Raw genomic sequence first — 19,642 nt, 5'->3', positions numbered from 1 at the left:
ACCCTATGGACCATAGCCTACCAGCCTCCTCTGTCCATGGGATTCTTCAGGCAAGAATACTAGAGTGCATTGCCATTCCTCCTCTAGGGGATCTTCCCCACCTTGGAGTCAAACCAGCATCTTTCTTAAGTCTCCTGCATTGGCAGGCGGGCTCTTTACCACTAGCACCACCTGGGAACCTCCAGGTTACTCTTGATGGAGATTAAGATGATCATATAGATTTTGCCCCTTTTTCTATTAATATGTTGTTTTACATAATTGATTTTCAGATTTTCAACCATTTTTGGGATAAATTTAACTTGGTTCTGGTATATAATCCTGGTTGTATATTGCTGTATTTGCTTTACTAATATTTTGGTAAAGATCTGTGTTCATGCGGGATATTGGTCTGTAGTTTTCCTGTGATGTCTTTTTTGGCATCTGGTTACAAAGTGAGTTCCCCTCTCCTCTTTTATTTTCTGGAATTATTTGTGAAGGTTTGGTATTAGTTTGCATTTTCACCAACATTATATGAGAGTTCCAGTAGTTCCAAATCCTTGTCAGCATTTGATATCATCAGTTTATATTAAAGCTATTCAGTTAGGTTTGTAATAGTAGCTTACGTTTTTAATTTACATATCCCTAGTAACAAAGTATGATGATCTTTTTATGTACTTGTTATCTATAGAGCTTATTTGGTAAAGTGTCTGTTCAGACCTTTTATGTAACTGTATTTCTACATTATGACAGATAAAGAATGATAGTAATATAAATATAAAGGACAATTATAAGTGTAAATCCCAGCATATCAAAATGCATGGGTTTTGGTTTTGTTCTTGGTTTTTTGGGTGTTACAATTTGTAGAGGGTGTTTGGTTTCTTTCTGTTAAGTTTTGTGAATTTTTAAGTCCTCTGTCAGATACGTAATTTGCAGTTATTTTCTCCTAGTCTATAGCTTTCCTTTTCAGTTTCTAATAGTATCTTTTGCAAAGTAGAAGCTTTAAAATCTGATGAAGTTTGATTTATCATTTTTTTTCTTTTATTAATACTGCTTCTGGTTTTGGATCTAAGAATTTGTAGCATAATGCAGTGCCACAAAAATTTTCTCTGTTTTTTTTCTTCTAAGTGTTTTATAGTGTTTCTAAGTGTTTCTTCTAAGTGTTTTGTGTTTTACATTCAAGTCTAATATCCATTTTGAGTTAGTTTTATGTAGGATATAAGGTATAGGTCCAAGTTCTTATATTTTTTCTGATATTAATGTCTCATTTGTTTCAGTGCAATTATTGATAACATCCTTTTGTTATTGAATTGCCTTAACTCCTTTGTCAAAAATCATTTGACATATTTGTGTGTCTCTTTCTGGACTCTCTTTTTGGTTTCATTGATCTATTTGTCTGTCTTTATTGCTGGTATCATGCTGCTGTAATTACTATACCTTTGTTGTAAGTCTTAAAATCAAGTATTGTTAATCTGCTAACTTTGTTCCTTTTAATAATTGTTTTGGGTATTCTAGTTTCTTTACCTTTTAATGAAAACCTTTTAAAAAAATCTGCAAAACACCCTCTGGAATTTTGATTGAGAACTGCAGATGGTGATTGCAGCCATGAAATTAAAAGACGCTTACTCCTTGGAAGGAAAGTTATGACCAATCTAGATAGCATATTGAAAAGCAGAGACATTACTTTGCCAACAAAGGTCCGTCTAGTCAAGGTTATGGTTTTTCCAGTGGTCATGTATGGATGTGAGAGTTGGACTGTGAAGAAAGCTGAGTGCCGAGGAATTGATGCTTTTGAACTATGGTGTTGGAGAAGACTCTTGAGAGACCCTTGGACTGCAAGGAGATCCATCCAGTCCATTCTAAAGGAGATCAGTCCTGGGTATTCTTTGGAAAGAATCATGCTAAAGCTGAAACTCCAGTACTTTGGCCACCTCATGCGAAGAGCTGACTCATTGGAAAAGACCCTGATGTTTGGAGGGATTAGGGGCAGGAGGAAAAGGGGACGACAGAGGATGAGATGGCTGGATGGCATCACCGACTCGATGGGCATGAGTTTGGGTAAACTCCGGGAGTTGGTGATGGACAGGGAGGCCTGGCGTGCTGTGATTCATGGGGTCACAAAGAGTTGGACATGACTGAGCGACTGAACTGAACTGATGTTTAATTATAGATCACTTTGTAGAGAAATGACTTCTTAAGAGTATTGAGTATATCTCCATTTTTGTTAGGGTTGAACACTCTTAACCTTTTTTTTCCCCCTTTGGAGTTGTTGTAAATGGTCCTGATTTAAAAATTTGGGTTTCCATTGTTTACTGCTAGTATATAGAAACACAATTGATTTTTGTTTATTGTTATTGTATTCAAGACCTTGGTAAACTTACTCTTTAGTTATAGCAGTTTTTTTGTTGTTTTCCTTGTGATTTCTCTACAGTCAGATTGTCCATGAAGAGAGAGTTTTCTTTCTTGCTTTCCTGTTTGCTCAGCTTTTGTTTTTCTTCCCTTATTGCACTGACTAGGACTTCTGGCATGATGTTGAATAGGATTGGTAACTTTGAACTTTGTTGTGCTTTGTTTCTAGTTTTAGAGAGAAGGCATTCAGTGTGTCACCCTAAGTAAGATGCTAGCTGTGGGTTTTTACAAAATGCCCCTGTGTTGTTTTCATTCCTTTCCTTTTCTTTTTGTTGACTTCTGCATTCAAGAGCTCTCAAGAAGGATGTGAAGCTCCATACCACTGCTTCATTTTTCATCATTTAAATTTCTGCTTTCTCCTATCCTATTTTAAAGGTTTATCCAGATTTTGTTTTCCATTCTTTGTTCCTGAAATTTTTTTTAAACATCTTCATTAAAAAAAAAAAAAAAATCCACTTGCCTTTGAGTATTTTCCTGTTTTATATTTATATAATTTTCTTCTGTTTTTCTTTCTTGTATTTATATAAGTACAGTATACTTGTATAGTTAAAAGTGGTTTTTTTTTCCACTTCTTTTTTGCTTCTTTTTTGTTTTTAATTTTTACAAAACCTTGTGTCAAGGGCTGACTTTAAATAGATCACAATGAGGGAGCTGCTGTCCTAGGTATGAAACCCTGACCTAGAAGCAGGTCAGCTACAGATGGTTTAGCACCAAGTTGCCCATGAACGCATGGTGTGTGATGGGCCAGGGGGTAGCCACTTTTCTGGCCATGCTTTGTGTCCCACGGTGAAGGGCTGTCCACACCAGACCCCAGTCCCAACGTGTGGTGTGGCACACTGTGCCCCAAGGGATGCTGGGTGTGGAGACAGGCTTGCTTAGGATGACTGAGGCTCCCGGGGTGCAGCCATATCAATTGACCCGGGGTCGGCTTCTGACCTAGAAGTGATCATAATGCTACAGATGGTGGCTTCCCCCTATTGGCTCTTCAGCCAAGCACATATGCCAAATGTCTGAACCTGTGGTTCCTCTCCTACAGAGCGGGGTTACCATGGCAACAGCACATCATTAGTAGAGTAAAATTTACCTATCTCATAACAGTCTAAGCCCAACTCACGTTCCATATTAGTGAGTGAACAATCCAACACTTGGTGAATCCTGCCTCTCAGTGATAGGAAGAGCTGACAAAGAAGGATCAAAAAGCGACATTGCTGTGAATGCTTAGCCACTGCAAGCCAGTTATCCCTGTGTTAACTTTTCTGACACTTCCTGCTTAAAACCCCAAAGGTCAGAAGGATGTGAAGCTCTGCTTTCAGGGTCTTTATTCATACTGAAAATCAAGATCAAGCGAACTCTTGCCCTTCTTCTCCATGGGAGGTTTCTGTCCTCCCTGAGCTCATCTTAGGACTCTTTTTCACTTCCAATAGTAAGTCATTGTTTAATATCTTCTGGATGATAGTTTGTTACTCTTTAAAGAATAATGTTTTTTCCCTGTGTTATGTTGTATTACATTAACTTCTGTCTTAAGAAGTGGTTTGATCAGTTGTCATACAAATTATGCAAAAAAATAGTTGGAAGAGCGTGATTAATTGTACATTGGTCCCTGAGAATGTAGAAAATTACCTTTTGCCAATACAGAGTATATGAGAGGATAGCTAATATCAATGCATTATTTTAATGCCTTCAATGCTTAATTAAGATTGTATAATAATAGCAAACATCTCTTGTGTTTATTGTGGGCCAAATATTCTACTCAGTGCTTTATAGTAATAGCTTGTAAAACTCATTAATAGTTCTAGTTTATATTTAAAATTAAACTGAGACTTAGATTAAATAACTGATCCATGGTCAAGCTGCTAAATAAGTGGTAGAGTTGGGATTTGACAAAGTAGTTAACATTTCTAAACCACTGTGTTTTTCTCCCACCTAGATGTTAGCAGCAGAATTTTTCTGTCAGGCATTATGCACAGTGGTTTACACAGTAGGTATGTGTTTTGTATTTTTGAAAAAGAAATAAAACTTGAAAGTGTGCCTTAACTGTGTTAACCCAAGTGGTCCATGGTGAAGCTGAGATGGTAGTCAGATTGGCCCCTTTCTTAATTAAGCCTTGTTCCTTTTATGTCATGGCATCTCTTGCAGCTATAATGTTATCTTTTTTTTTTTTTTGCCCTGATGACTATTTAGGATATGGGACTAAAATAGCCATAGATGAAAATAAATCATGTCATATATTAAATTATAACAAAAATATATGGCAGTAGTTTACAGTGGGCAAAGGTTGTATTTACAGAGACTGATTGTTGTTTTATAGTAATTTAGAGGGTCTCAGGAACTGTCTGTGCCATGCTTGCAGTGGAACATCTATGTAAGTAATTATCAATTCAGAGAGAGTCAGATTCAATTAAATAACAAGCTAAAAAATCAAAAAGAGCTTATTTTTAATTCAATTTTTTAAAACACCTCTTTCATCTTCTGTTACTTAAATCTGATAAGTGAGAAGCTGATTAAAAATTAATCTGATAGCTTTTTTCAGGATATGATTGAAAGGATTTTAAAATTTTATCCCATCTCCTTTTTCTTTTTTAATACACTTTGTCTTAACCCTTCAGAGACTGAAATGTTACCACAGCTTATTGGAATTTGTATTCTTTGCTCTTTCACCAGTGTTGATTATGTTAGCAGTGTCCTTCTACCTGGGTTTTCTGTTTGATTTTTGTTACAATGCCTGTGTGGTAACAAATTTATTAAATTATGAATACTCTTTCAGACAGAACTTGAATACTGTGTTTAATTGTAGTCCTAAAATTCTGGTAAGAGTTTCTTTATGTATATTCCTACTATACAAAATGTAACCTATATGTCAAATATTATTGAGACACATCTCTTTTTTTTCTGAGACCTTAAGGGAAATAATTGAGTTGTTTTATGATTTTTTTAAAAAATATTTTTGTATTAGAGTTCACCTGTTCCTTAGTAATAGATTTGATAATGAGAAATATATTTAAGGCATATTTTTAGCACTGTGAGTAGCCTGCTCTTTAAAGCCTACATATACTGATTCTTTTTCTTAAAATGCAGTTGTATATTTATTAGGGAGTTTTAAAAGATATATTTGACAGTTGTATTTGCTTTGAATGCTCAAAATGTGTGTAATGTGATTTTCTCCTCCTGTTAATAGTGTTCTTAACTTTACCAATTATATGACAAATTTATTTATAATATTTACTCATCTCATTATATAGTGAAAATTCATCATGTCTTCTCTCATGTTCTTGAGAAACCTGCATTTAAAAATGGATGGGTAATGTTCTTAATAATGTTCTAAATAGTCTTTTAAAAAATTCTCTTTAATTCTCTTCCCCCCATTGTAGTAAGATTTACTTCACTGTTAAGTTTAGCAACTAATTGTTTGCTTTATTAACTGTTAAATATCTGTTTTTTAAATGCAATATAAGAAATTAGAAATTTCGATTTGACCTTTTAAAAATTTGATGCATTCTTTTATTGTTTTCTTTAGTATTCGTGTTTCATTTCTTTTGGAATTCTAAGAATGGATGAAGGGCTTTACTATAAAGAGAACAGAAAAAGCATACTTCATAGAGCTAAATCTAAATATATAGCTATGAATGCATATCTGAGTGCTTTTTTCAAGATTTATGTATTTATTGGCTGCATTGGATCTTAGTTGTAGCACATGGGCTCAGTAGCTGTGGTGCACTGGCTTAGTTGCTCTGTGGCATGTGTTCTCTTAATTCCCAGACCAGGAATTGAACCCGCATCCAGAGTCCACCTGCCAGTGCAGGAGATGGAGAAGACACGGTTTGATCCCTGGGTCAGGAAGAAGGATCCCCTGGAGTCTTGCCTGAAAAAATCCCATGGACAGAGAAGCCTGAATGGCTACTGTCCATTGTGTTGCAAAGAGTTGGGCACGACTGAGCGACTAAACATACAGGCACCCCTTAACCGGAAGGCAGATTTTTAACCACTGGACCATCAGGGAAGTCTCCTTTTTCAAGATTTAAATGCTTCTTAACATTATCATCTGCATTTATAGGAGAGGTATTTTGTTGTAATTATATCCATATACAAGTCAGATTTCTCCCTCTTTGTTACTTTAGTTGTTGACATGTTAAGAATCAAAAGAAAACCATAGTTTTTCCATGTGCTGGAATTGCCTGAACGTCAATGTTAGGTTTAAATGCTCCTATATTCATTTGCTGTTTTTTATTGAAATATAATTTACCTGCAAAAAATGCAGATATTTTAAATGTTTAGTTTGATGAATTTCAGAAATTATATATGTCCTTTTAGTCATTATTCTTATCAAAAGAGGAGAAAATTTTCATCACCTGAAACAGGTCCAGTTTTAATTTTCTCCACCTTCATACTCACTTTCCATCACAAAAAAATTTTTTTTTATGTTCTTAGTCTTATTAATAGTATAAATGAATTTAAATAAATGTGTCTGTATAGTATCTCTCAACATAATGTTTTTTTGGATTCATTTGTGTTGTTAGTTGTATCAGTAATTCTTTTGTTGCTGAGTAATATTTCCTTGTATGAAAACAATTTGTTTATCTGTACTCCTGTTGATGGACATTTGGATTGTTTCCAGCTTCTGGCTATTATGAATAAGAGTACTGTTAACAAATGGCAACCTACTCCAGTATTCCTGCCTGGAAAATCCCGTGGCCAGAGGAGCCTGGTGGGCTACAGTCCATGGGGTCACAAAGAGTCAGACATGACTGAGTGACTAACACTTAACATTTGTGTACAAGTCTTTTTGTGGACATATGTTTTCATTTCCCTTGAGTAAATGTCTAGGAAGGGGGTGATTGACCCTTTAGCCAAATCTAAGGCTTTCTATATGAGTTTCAGCCACCCCATGCTGCATGGATTGGGAAGAGTCATAAAAATATAAAAAGGCAAAGGAATGTGAATCTGTCATGTTGTGTGGATCCCTTCCCTTTAACTTCTGCTTGCTTTTTAGTTATTCTCCAGTGCCTTCAAGTCTCTCTTTAAGCTGGCTTGTTTAGAGGTTGTGCTTTGTATTTGCAAGGGAAGTTTATGTCATATAAACTATTTCCTACCATTATCAGATTAGGAACTCCAGAAGTGCTTCTTTTAAATTGTAAGTCTTATTCTGTCCCTCCTCTGTTCACATCCACCAGTCTTCCCATGTTGCTTATGATAGAAGTCCAAGTTCTTACAGTTGCCTTTAAGACCCTACGTGATCAGTAACCCCCTCTTGGTCTGCTATCTTGTTGACCTTCACCTGGCTCACTTGGGATAATTTTATTCTTTTTACCTCAGAAGCTCTTGGGTGTTCATGTGGTTGGCTTCCTTATCTTTTTCAGCCCTGTGCTCAAATACCATGTTTATCAGTGAGCCTTCTTGTAATCATCATAGTGAAAAGTGCTTCTACCTTTATGGTAATCTCTTCATTTTTTTTCTACCATACTTATTATTCTTATCTGACCCACTATGCATTGTACTTACTTTATTTTTTTTTTATTGTCAATCTCTACTACTAAACTATAAATTCCTGAAGGACAGGAATTTTTGTCTGTTTTGTTCACTACTGTATTTTCACTACTTTAAATGACCCTTGGGACTTGGTTCTCAGAAATTGGTTGTTGGCTGAATAAATGGACAGTATCCCTGCTTTTACAAATTGTGCTATTTTGAGGTTCTGTGTATAAGGTTTTCTCTTAAAGAGGAATATCTGTGTTTATAGGTGGAGGAAAGAACAGTAAAGAGAGAAGGGTATGGATTATATTTTGTGTTTCCTAGTCCTCATTTGGAGAAGACAATAGTACTCCACTCCAGTACTCTTGCCTGGAATATCCCATGGACCAAGGAGCCTGGAGGGCTGCAGTCCATGGGGTCGCTAAGAGTCGGACACGACTGAGTGACTTCACTTTCACTTCTCACTTTCATGCATTGGAGAAGGAAATGGCAACCCACTCCAGTGTTCTTGCCTGGAGAATCCCAGGGACGGGGGAGCCTGGTGGGCTGCTGTCTATGGGGTCGCACAGAGTCGGACATGACTGAAGCGACTTAGCAGCAGCAGCAGCAGTGCTTTTTTGTGTTTTCAGTTTGGTGTACTTGAAACTTTTTGTGGTTCATTTATCTCATGATTCTTGAGTTTCACTGGAAACTATATTCAGTCGTTTATATTTTTCCTCTTTAAAAGTGGGAATGTATATAATAAGAATTGCTTTAGCTTGGAATGAAAATTCTCCAGGGAAAAAAGGTGATGTCATTAGCTGTTGCTGCAGCAATCAGTTTAAAGAACTTTAGATCTAAAAGACCCTTAATCAGTCTAATTTGAAACAGAAATGTGTTCTATGCTTTATAAATAATTGACTAAAACCAGAGCCATTAACAAATTAAATAAAGATTTTACTAATGCCAAAGAACTGGGCTATTAGCAAAATTACTCTTATGTCATAGTATTCAAAGATGTGCACTTGCTAAATAGAATTGATGTACTTTTTCAGAGTGTGCCAATAGTGAGAGCATTAGTTGAATGACATTTCAGTGTCCTCAATCTTGTACTGTTGTGTTATATATCCATGGTATGCAGAGGTGGAAAACAGGCTGAAAGATAATTCATTGATGTTTTCCCTCATCACCTTATAACTTGGATATGATGACCAGTTAAGGTATTTTGGCCAAGTCTGTGAGTCAAGGAATATAATTTTAAGTTTCATACCACCCTAGCAGTGATGCTATGTTGACTTTGGTAACTTGGATATGATGACTAGTTAGGTATTTTGGCCAAGTCTGTGAGTCAAGGAATATTGTTGTAAGTTTCATACCACCCCAGCAGTGATGTTATGTTGACTTCGGGAGCATCTAAACTTGAGGGTATAGGTTAGAGAGTATCCCTATGTTGCAGTATTTGTAATGAAGCATTTATACCTCTTATGATGTCAGTACTGAATTGCACAGTGGTCATCTCTGAGATCCTGACCTTGTCTTTGTATGCTTATAGATGTGACAGCGTAGAATTCTTTCTCAGGGAGGCTAGTAGTAGTGGGACTTCTTTGAAGCTTATTGCCTCCCCTTCTTGCCAATGACTAAAGGATGGCAAGGAGGTTGAAGATGTTCTCTGAATGCATCTATATGGTCCTCTGTTACAGCTTTTCGTATATTTCATCTGTCTGTTAAGAAAAAATGTTGCGTGTTGTTGTTCAGTTGCTCAGTCGTGTCTGACTCTTTGTGACCCCATGGACTGCAACACGCCAGGCTTCCCTGTCCTTCTCTATCTCCTGGAGTTTGCTCAAACTCATGTCCATTGAGTCGGTGATGCCATCCAGCCATCTTGTCCTCTGTTGTCCCCTTCCCCTTTTGCCTTCAATCTTTCCCAGCATCAGGGTCTTTTCCATTCAGTCAGTTCTTCCCATAAGGTGGCCAAAGTACTGGAGCTTCAGCTTCAGTGTCAGCCCTTCCAATGAATATTCAGGACTGATTTCCTTTAGGATTGACTGGTTTGATCTCCTTGCAGTAATAAATTATAATTTACATAGTAAAATCTATATCCTTTTCATTGTACTGTTCAGTGAATTTTGATAGAGGTATATCTATGATATCATTGTCATAATCAAAAGACAGAGCTTTTACGTCATTCTCAAAAGTTACTTCATGCTCCTTGGCAGTTCTTTCTTCCTCTAACCCTGGCCCCAGGAAACCACTGATTTGCTTGGTGATGTTTGTTGGATTTTTAATCCATGGAATCATATACATGTACTTTTCTCTGGCTTTTTCCAGTGAGTATGATTTTGAGGTTCATTCTTGTTGAATGTGTTAATAGTTTGTTCTTTTTTTTAAATCGTGGGTTGGTATTTTTTATTGCATGGTATTCTATTATATGAATATATCACAATTTGTTATCCATTCACCTGTTGATGGTATTTGTACTGTTTTCAGTTTGGGGTTATTTTGAATAAATCTGTTAATATTCTCATACCTTTTTATGGGCATATATTTTCACTTTGCCTGAGTAATTTCTTAGGGATGGATTGACTGAGTTGTAGGGTCAGTGTGTATTTAACTATGAGGAAACTGCTAAAGAGTTTTCCAAAGAAGTTATGCTATTTTACATTCCAGCCAGCAATTTTTCATATCCTGGCCAACACTTGGTATTGCCATTCTTTAAAATTTTAACATTTTAATGGGATAAGGAGATTGAATATCTTTTAATTTGTTTATTGTGTTTATGTGTTTATTGGTTTATTTGTTTTCTTTTGTGAATTATGTATTACAATCTTTGCCTGTTTTTGTCGAGTTTTTTTTTGTCTTATTGTGGTAAGAATTCTTATATAGTTTGAATACAAGTCCTTTGTCAGGTATATATATGTATTGTGAATATTTTATTAGTCTGTGGCTTACCTTTTTCTTAATGGTGACTTTTGAAGAACAGAATTTTTAGTTTTGATGAAGTCCAGTTTATAGCCTTTGTCTTTTATGGTTCATTCTTCTATGCTGCTGCTAAGTCGCTTCAGTCGTGTCCAACTCTGTGCGACCCCATAGACGGCAGCCCACCAGGCTCCCCGTCCCTGGGACTCTCCAGGCAAGAACGCTGGAGTGGGTTGCCATTTCCTTCTCCAATGCATGAAAGTGAAAAGTGAAAGTAAAGTTGCTCAGTCGTGTCTGACTCCTAGCAACCCCATGGACTGCAGCCCACCAGGCCCCTCCGTCCATGGGATTTTCCAGGCAAGAGTACTGGAGTGGGGTGCCATTGTCTTCTCCGTCATTCTTCTATGGCTGTCTCTAAAATCTTTGCCTGTCCTAAGATCACAAAGGTTTTCTTTTCATGTTTTCTTCCAGACGTTTGATGGTTTTAGCATTTGCATTTAGGTCTGTGATCCATTTTGAGTTCGTTTTTGTGTGTGGTGTTTGTTAGGTGTTAGTCGCTCAGTCACGTCCGACTTTTGTGATCCCACCAGGCTCCTTTGTCCATGGAACTCTCTAGGCAAAAATACTGGATTGGGTTGCCATTCCCTTCTCCAGGAGATCTTCCCCACCCAGGGATCGAGCCTGGGTCTCCCACGCAGGCAGATTCTTTACTGTCTGAGCCACCAGGGAAGCCCATTTGTTAGGTAGAGGTTGTTTTTTGTTTTGTTGCTTGCAGATATCTAGTTGTTCCAGCATCGTTTACCTTGGTGCTTTCATTAGAAGTCACTTGGTGAGTCTTTAGGTCTATCCTTTGCCTTTGTCTTTATTGCTGTAGCTTTATATTCTTCAAGTTAGGTAATATGATTCCTCCAAGTCTTTGAAAAAAAAAATTGGTTTAACTCTTTTAGGTCATTTACATTTCCATTTAAAATTTAGAATCAACTTGTCAGTTTCTATTAAAAAAAAATTCCTGCTGGGAATTTAATTGGATTGCCCTAAATCTGTAGATCACTTTTGGAAGAACTGACATCTTAGCAATATTGAATCATTAAATTCATGAACATGGTATATCTCTCCATTTATTGATATCTTCTTTAATTTATTCAAGCAATGTTTGTAGTTTTCTAATGACCAGAATTTTCACAAATTTTGTTAAAGTTATCCTTATGATATAGACTGAATGTGTCTCTTCAAATTTCATATATTGAAACTTCACCCCCAACGTGATAGTATTAGAAGGTGGGGCTTTTGGGAATTAATTAGTTAATAGGAAGGGACGTAATCAGGGAGATTAATGCCCTTATAAAGAGAGAACTCCCTTGCCTCCTTTTGTCTTGTGAGGATACAACAAGAAGTCTGCAGTCTGGAAGAGGGGCCCTCACCCAACCTTCCTGGCACCCTTATCTTAGACTTCCAGGCTCCACAACTGTGGGAAATAAATGCTTGTTATTAAGCTATACTGTCTGTGGTATTTTGTTTTAGTGGCCTGAACAGACTAAGACACTGTGTATTTGCCTGATTTTGGTTGCTACTATAGATAGAATTTCATTTTTGTAATTTCCAGTTGTTTGTTTCTAGTATGTTGAAAACTGCTGATGTTTTATGTTAATCTTTTGCCATAACTTTCTTGAAATCAGCCATTAGTTTTAGTAGCTTTTTTGCAGATTACCTAAGATTTTTATGTACATGTTATGGCAAAGTTGTTTTTGCATATGCTTGTCTTCATCACGTGGCCTGGAGCAGAGATTTTAGTTTGATGATTTTTATGTCCCCAGCATCTGTGATGGTATAAAGGTCAGGTTCATGCTCTTCTGATTTTCTCCTTTCTGGCTGCATCTTTTAGTCAGTCATACTCATTACTGTCTTCTCATTTCCACAACCTCTAAGTTTTGTATTGTGCGAGGACTCAGTCCCCAGTGCTCTTCTCTTATTCTTTTGTACTTGCCTGGCAATCACATTCAGGCTTCTGAGTTTAAAAACTATTTTCTAATAAAACATTTTTTTCTCTAGCCTATTTGATAATTTCATTGGATGTAGAATAGGCATCTCAAACTTAACTTTTAAAAAATGAACCGCTCTTTGGATTGTTCCTCTTGAAACTGTTCCTGTAGTTTTCCCGTCTCAGGTAATAGTTAAGTTTTTTTTTTTTTTATTTGCACAGGTCAAAATGATCTAATTTTGCTATTATTATTTAAAAATGGATAGAAAACCAGGATGAAAGTATGGTTCTACTGAAAAGAAGCATAGGTTTCATCAACTTACAGAATTCACATAAAGATGGGAATCTTCTGAAAGCGACAGGCTTTTTTTCAAACTGTATGCTTGTTGAGTTAAGGCTGATATCTGATGTAGATAATAGTTAAGAAAACCACATATATAAAATGCTGGAGATTGATTTGTCTTAATGCCAAGGTATTATTTATTTTTAGCCATTAGGGATTGGAATTTACTTCATTAGTTTTTGAATTTTAGATATTCCTCTGGTTAGAACAAAAGGAGGGAAGCACTTCTATTCCTTCTGTTAAATTACTTGGTAATTTAATCCCCATTTACACTTTCATTGTATTTGCAAATTTGTTCTAAGTTCTAAACAAATAGATTTTTTTTTTTTTGGAATCTGACTTTGTAAATTGGGCATTGCCAGCTTAAAGATGGGGAGTAAAACTTGGCATCTCCTGGAGGGCCTCCTAGTGACAGGTTGTTTAAAATGTTCCTGATTTGATTAATGGACCTAAATACCTGATTTGATTAATGGACCTAAATACCCTTCTTCATTTCTTCGACAGTGTTTTCTTTTGAAGGAAAAAGGTAAAAATTTGAGGTATAAACATCAGTGCCCCTATTGTTCACTGGTTTATAGTAATAGAACGTTTCCAATAAAATGTACTTCTAAATTGATGCTGTCGTCTTGTGTCCTTTGGCAGACTCTGTAGGTACATATATTGCTTAAGAAAATAAATCTCTTATTGATTGTAATGGAAATACTAGAAACTTCTCTATTTTAGACAAATGTAAAAGTACTCTGAATCTGTTATTTTAAAGGTTTAATTATATACACATTCATATACACATGCCATTATTGAGGGATCATAATTATGACCTCTTATACATTCATAAATTGATTTTCCCAGCAGGTATTGCTTTCTTGGTGATATAGGTTTATAAGGAGAAATGCTTCTAAAAGCTAACCTTATTAAGCAGATTACATTGAACTGAAAAATGCCCTTCTCCCCTGTATGAAAGATTTAGAAAAAGTTCTTATTTTATGTTTCATTCAATGTGTATAATTTTAGAAAACACAGAATAAACCAACTAGAATTTTTTTAAAGTGGGGAATTTCCTATAATTAGTCAGTAGATTGTATAGGAAGAAATCACTGAGGTTAAGAGAAGTGGTCAAGGAAATTGGGGAATAAGTATTTAGCTAAGCTTAAAAAATAGGTTAATGTTCTTGTATTAAATGTTTAGTCAACTTCCAGTTTTTACATAAGTATAAATAATAATGTATAGTTTCTGTAATAAGCCATATATATATTGTATATGGAATATCTGCTTATAGTATTTACTAGTTATAAATGTGGATTATAGCAACAGAATATAGATAGTGCTTTCTCTTTTAGCAGTTACAGTTCTGTTTTTATGTATTTTCATGATTTATTATAGTAAACAGTAATTGTTTCATGAATACACACACACATAATTCCTAAAACTCATTTCAGTATTTCTGAGCAATATTTTTCCTACTTTAGATGGCTTGACCTGTTAGAGGTTTAGTGGGTAATAAAATCAATATGGAGGGTTTTTGAATTAGTATTTTAAAAGTGAAATTTAATAGAATATATGTATCATTGCTCTGGGTAAAAAATTGTCTTGTGACGCTTTTGTATATTTATATCAATTTGCAACATAAAAAAGTGTTTCTTACTATGTGATATGATCCAAGCAGAGGCTACTATTATAGGAAACCAGTAGTTAAAGTATGGTGATTAACTTTACGTTTTCATTTTAAGAGAGTAATTTTGACTGATTTTGCATGTACTTGGAATTGTGATTTACAAAGCAGTTACCAGAAGTTAAGCTTGGAGTTGTTACCTGGATGTTAGAGGGAGAATGAAGTCTTTATACCTATTTTGAACTGACATCTTAGTGACATTGTCAGATAATAAGTAATGTAAGCGAGATGCCTAAGAACTATCATTTAAACAGTTTTGGCATGGGTTAGAAAACATTAAAAATATTAGTGGCTCATTTTCCTTGTGTTTTATGTTATGTAGGTGACATTTCAATGTACAATGTTGATTAAGGTGGAAAGACCCTCAGATTTAAATTTGGATGTGAGATGTCTAATTATATTCAAATGATTCCTGGTATTTTAATGTACATATGTTCGATATACACAATACAGAATTTTCTTTTAAATAGAAGCAATGTAGTTTAGCTAACTTAAGTAAAAATTCAATCTAGATTTTGTTTCCTATGTAATTAAAATATTGATAACTTTCGTATTTGTTTCTTAGTTATGCGTCTCAGATGAATACTTAAAGTGTACTATAACATTTTCACCTTGATAAAAGGCTTTTGTTTTATTCATATTTATATCACCAGTGTCTATTATAGATCCAGAAAATAATATATGTTTTAACCAGTTTAAGAAATTTCTTCTTTCTTCAACTTTTCTTTGTCTTTTAGGACATTGATGTTTTTCAAGTGTACATTCCTCTTGTGTCTATCTTTATATTTTCTGTTAGTTTCTTCAGGATCAAATTTAGTTATAATTTGGCTAAAAATGTGAATGGTATTTGCAGGATATCACACCTGGAGGCACAGCTTGTCTGTTTGCCACTGCTTGGTGATGTTAATTTTGATCTCTTGGATTTAGATGTTTTGCTTTTTTTTCTACTGCATAATTATTTTTTTCTTTTGTACCTAAAAAGCAATTGTGGGCAAGAAGCTTTGTGACTATTCATTTCAAATCAGACCTTCTCCACTTAAATTTAGTATCCATTGATGATTTTTACTAGAATTAATTTTTGTAACTTTTGATTTTGATATAATTTCTGGCTTAGAGAAAAGTGGCAGTAGTAACAAGCATAAGGAGCCTCCATCTACTCTTCTCTTCCCCAGTTGTTTACTTTGACACATTTTATCTGTAAAATGGGGATAATAAGAGTAGTGCTGGTATTGTCTCCTAGTTTCACTGGAAAGATTTTGTTAGGTTTGTTTTTCTTATTGCTCTGTGTAACTGTAAAATATTAAAAAAAAAAATTGTAGTTCTCCTTTATTCCCTCTTCATTTGAGGTTTCTGGATACTGCTCTTTTTATATGAGATTTTATGTATGGGTGTGTGTATGTGCATATGTCTACATATGAGCGGCTTAGTGGCTGAACAACAACTACATATTTCCTTTTTTTAACTTTTTAAGTTACTGTTTCTTGTGGGCATGGGATGAATGCTTTTAAATCACAAAACAATAGAAAAGGCTCTAAAATTTAAGAAAGTCAGTCAACAATGTTTGTAGTTATGATGCTTTTATTTAATTTTTTTTTGGAAAAAATATAGCATTTAATGATCAACAGATACAAGACATGCACAGGAATAAATACAAGTAACAAAAAACCAAATGAATTTTTTTTTAAATTATTTCTTAAAATATAAATTTATTTTAATTGGGGGCTAATTACTTTACAATATTGTATTGGTTTTGCCATACATCAACATGAATCCACCATGGGTGTACACGTGTTCCCCATCCTGAACCCCCTCCCACCTCCCTCCCCGTACCATCCCTTTGGGTCAACCCAGAGCACCAGCCCCGAGCATCCTGTATCATGCATCAAACCTGGACTGGCTATTCGTTTCATATATGATATTATACATGTTTCAATGCCATTCTCCCAAATCATCCCACCTTCTCCCTCTCCCATGTTATGATGCTTTTAAAATTACCTTTGCTGGTATTTTTTATTTGCTTCAGTTCAATTCAACATATAGAGTGTCTACTCTATTTAAAAGATACTATTAAAAATACTATAGGAAAAATTAGGTAATCAAAATGCCTTATATTTATAATGCTTTGGAGTTTCCAAAACAGTTTGAATATGCATTTTCTTATTTAGTATTGCCAATAACTCAGGAAAAAAGCAGATAATTCAGATAGATTTATTTCCACTTCCTATGAGGAAACTGAGATCTTGAAAGATTGTGACTTAATTATTAGGGCCACCTAGGTAGTGAGTAGTGGCTTAAGTATGAACTAAAGCATAAGCTTTAAGTTCAGTGATCTTAATTGCCCCATCCCACCTCTATGCAGTGACTAAGTATACATTCATTTGTGCAAAGACCTGACCATAGTGGGACCATATTTTAATTTATTCACTTAATATTTATCTTTGTCGTTTATCTTAAGTGCTTAAAGGACAGGTATACGATTAGTTAAATGAGATCAAAACAGTGTCTTATAGGTTCATATGAATACCTACAGGATGTTTTTCAATTAAGACTGTGTATCAAAATGCTTGGATATATGAGAGTAGTTGTGTCGTGTTTTTTCCTGTTATGTTGGAGAATCTATTGCCTGTAGATTCTGTTGAAAATAATTGTTGTTCAGTCTGCTAGGTCGTATCTGAGTCTGTGTTTACCCCGTGGACTGTTGAAAATAGTAGTGAGCTGGTGTTAGAGACTGTTTTACTATAGTTAGTATTAAAAATCAGTACATTACGGATCCTTGCTTCATATGTACCATTAAATTGATTTTTTTACTTATGGTATTATGGATTATGTCTCTGCAGTATCTTTGCTCTTTTTACCCATAACCTCTTAAAGGTTCAGTGCCAGGAAGAACAGAACTGTATCTTTATTTTCTCATCACATCCTCTCTCGAATAGATAATACTTTCATTGCTCTCTTTCCAATTTGGCTTTGAGTCATTGCTGTGATTCTAGCTGTTGAACAGTCTTTCAAGTTAGCAATTAGTATTCCAGTTAAGTAAAAATTGTTTTGAGTCTGCCATTCTTACCAGTGTAGCTGAGGTAGTTTCAGTAAATCAATGACTAGAGTCGAGTTGTCAGAGGTATATGACAATTGCATGTCACAAAACTACCCTAAGTATTGATACTTTGGATTTACTGGAAATAAGATTTAAAACTTTATACTTACAGTTTTGATGTTGGAAAAATCAGTAATATGTCATGTTCAATAAAGCTGCATTTATGTTGCTTAATATTTTGAAACTTAAACTGCTTTAGTCTCTTTGCTGTCTTTGCCTTCCTGATTAAATTTTGCTGTTGTGTTAATTAATAAATTCAAAGGAAGTATTCTAATTAGTTTCTGTCATAACTGGGAACCATAGTAGGTTAGAATACTTTGGAAAGCATGATAACACCTGCTCACTAGTAAGTAGATATCAATTCTTTTTCTGGCTCTCTTCCCGTCTCACTAACTGTGTCTAAATGTGTGAACCTCTTACCATCTGGGCACTTCAGTTTCCCACTAAATTAAAAAAAAAAAGTTTTACCTTGTTCTACTTATTGCAAAGAGTTTTGAAAGATAATGGGAGGTCATTTACAGTAGTTATCACATATATATGCTATAACTATTTTTAAACACCATTGGCTTTAAAATACACTGTTTTAAAATAGTAATTTACTGTTTAAAAACCATTGACTCCTTTAGTGTATTTCATTGCCTAGTCTCAGAACTTTTATTTTTAGAACAGAATGTATTTAAAGACCAGTTTTAGGCTTGAATTTGACAGGCATGGCATGAGGCCAATCTAACGAGCCCAAAGGGAGAATGTGCAGAGTGTGCAGGTTGAAGGAGCCCAGGAACTGACTTTCCGCAAAGTCCAGGCTATCCATGTTCATTCCTGCTGACTGGAGATTTGCTTTAAGTTGAGTGTTTTCTTCCTTCTGTACCATCTGATTCCAATCTACACTTGTCTTTTGTAGCTTGAGACGGTTGGATGGCAGCTTAACCTTCAGATGGCTCACTCTGCTGAAGCAAAACTAAAATCTCCTCAAGCTGTGTTACAGCTCGGAGTGAGCAATGAAGATTCGAAGGTGAGAAAGAGTATCCCATTGAAATGATGTATTTTGTTTCCTACGTCTTGTACTTTATTGTTGGCAGGGTCTTTGCTCTCTGGATTGAAAATTAAAAAATAATTTAATTAAAAGTAGACAAGGATTAACAAAATGACAGATCTTTATTTGTGCAAGTTTTGATGTCAGATTTACACTTCACTTTTTTTATTTGAGAAACCAGATTTGCTTACAAGGTGGCGTTCTTGTAAGAACATGTTATAACATATTCTTTTGAATTCTGCAATGGGAAAAAATTGGTGGTAGTCATAATAAAATTACAATTTTAATGTTTTAGGTATTTGTGAATATTTCTGGTTTTGTGTTTTAACCTGCATACATATGGCAGAGGGAGTATTGTTGTCCAGCCAATGCCTGGAATATGAAGGTGACCTGAATTGTGTTTGTGTATGTATAGTATGTTTGTGGCTATGTTTAAATCTCAGCTCTTACAAAATAGAGTTTTGGATTAGTTTTATACTGCATGGTGATTTCTTCCTTAGTATTAATTTCAGAAAACTTCAACATGTTATCAGAGGTTAAAGAGTTGCTATGGAATAGTTTTTATTGTTACAGCATTTAAAGAAATGTATATTTCACATGTCAACCAGAGCTATTTTTTACATACATATATTTTTTACTATAATTGAGTATCCTTAATAGCGAGAAGAGGGAGTGACCTTTTTTCCTCAAATAAATGAAAATGTTCATTTTAAGACAAGTGAAATAGAGGTGAGAATGAGTTAGGAAGATCTGAAGAAGAGATTATTATGACTGTATGT

The 19,642-nt window shown here is 35.0% G+C and overlaps 1 protein-coding gene across 2 annotated transcripts in view; it reads left to right on the top strand.

Moving 5' to 3' along the window:
* The window catches only part of COMMD10 (COMM domain containing 10), a 185,667-nt gene that overhangs the window by 12,668 nt on the left and 153,357 nt on the right, over positions 1-19,642 (top strand). For both annotated transcript variants that reach the window (XM_061423007.1, XM_061423006.1), the window contains exon 5: positions 18,732-18,842. In XM_061423007.1, the coding sequence (XP_061278991.1) occupies positions 18,732-18,842 (111 nt within the window). The remainder of the gene's footprint in view (positions 1-18,731; positions 18,843-19,642) is intronic.

The sequence above is a fragment of the Bos javanicus genome, chromosome 7, assembly GCF_032452875.1.
Source record: "Bos javanicus breed banteng chromosome 7, ARS-OSU_banteng_1.0, whole genome shotgun sequence".
In the NCBI taxonomy this organism is placed as follows: domain Eukaryota; kingdom Metazoa; phylum Chordata; class Mammalia; order Artiodactyla; family Bovidae; genus Bos; species Bos javanicus.
Note: the sequence above shows the minus strand (reverse complement) of the source record. Positions and strands in the feature narration are given on the sequence as shown.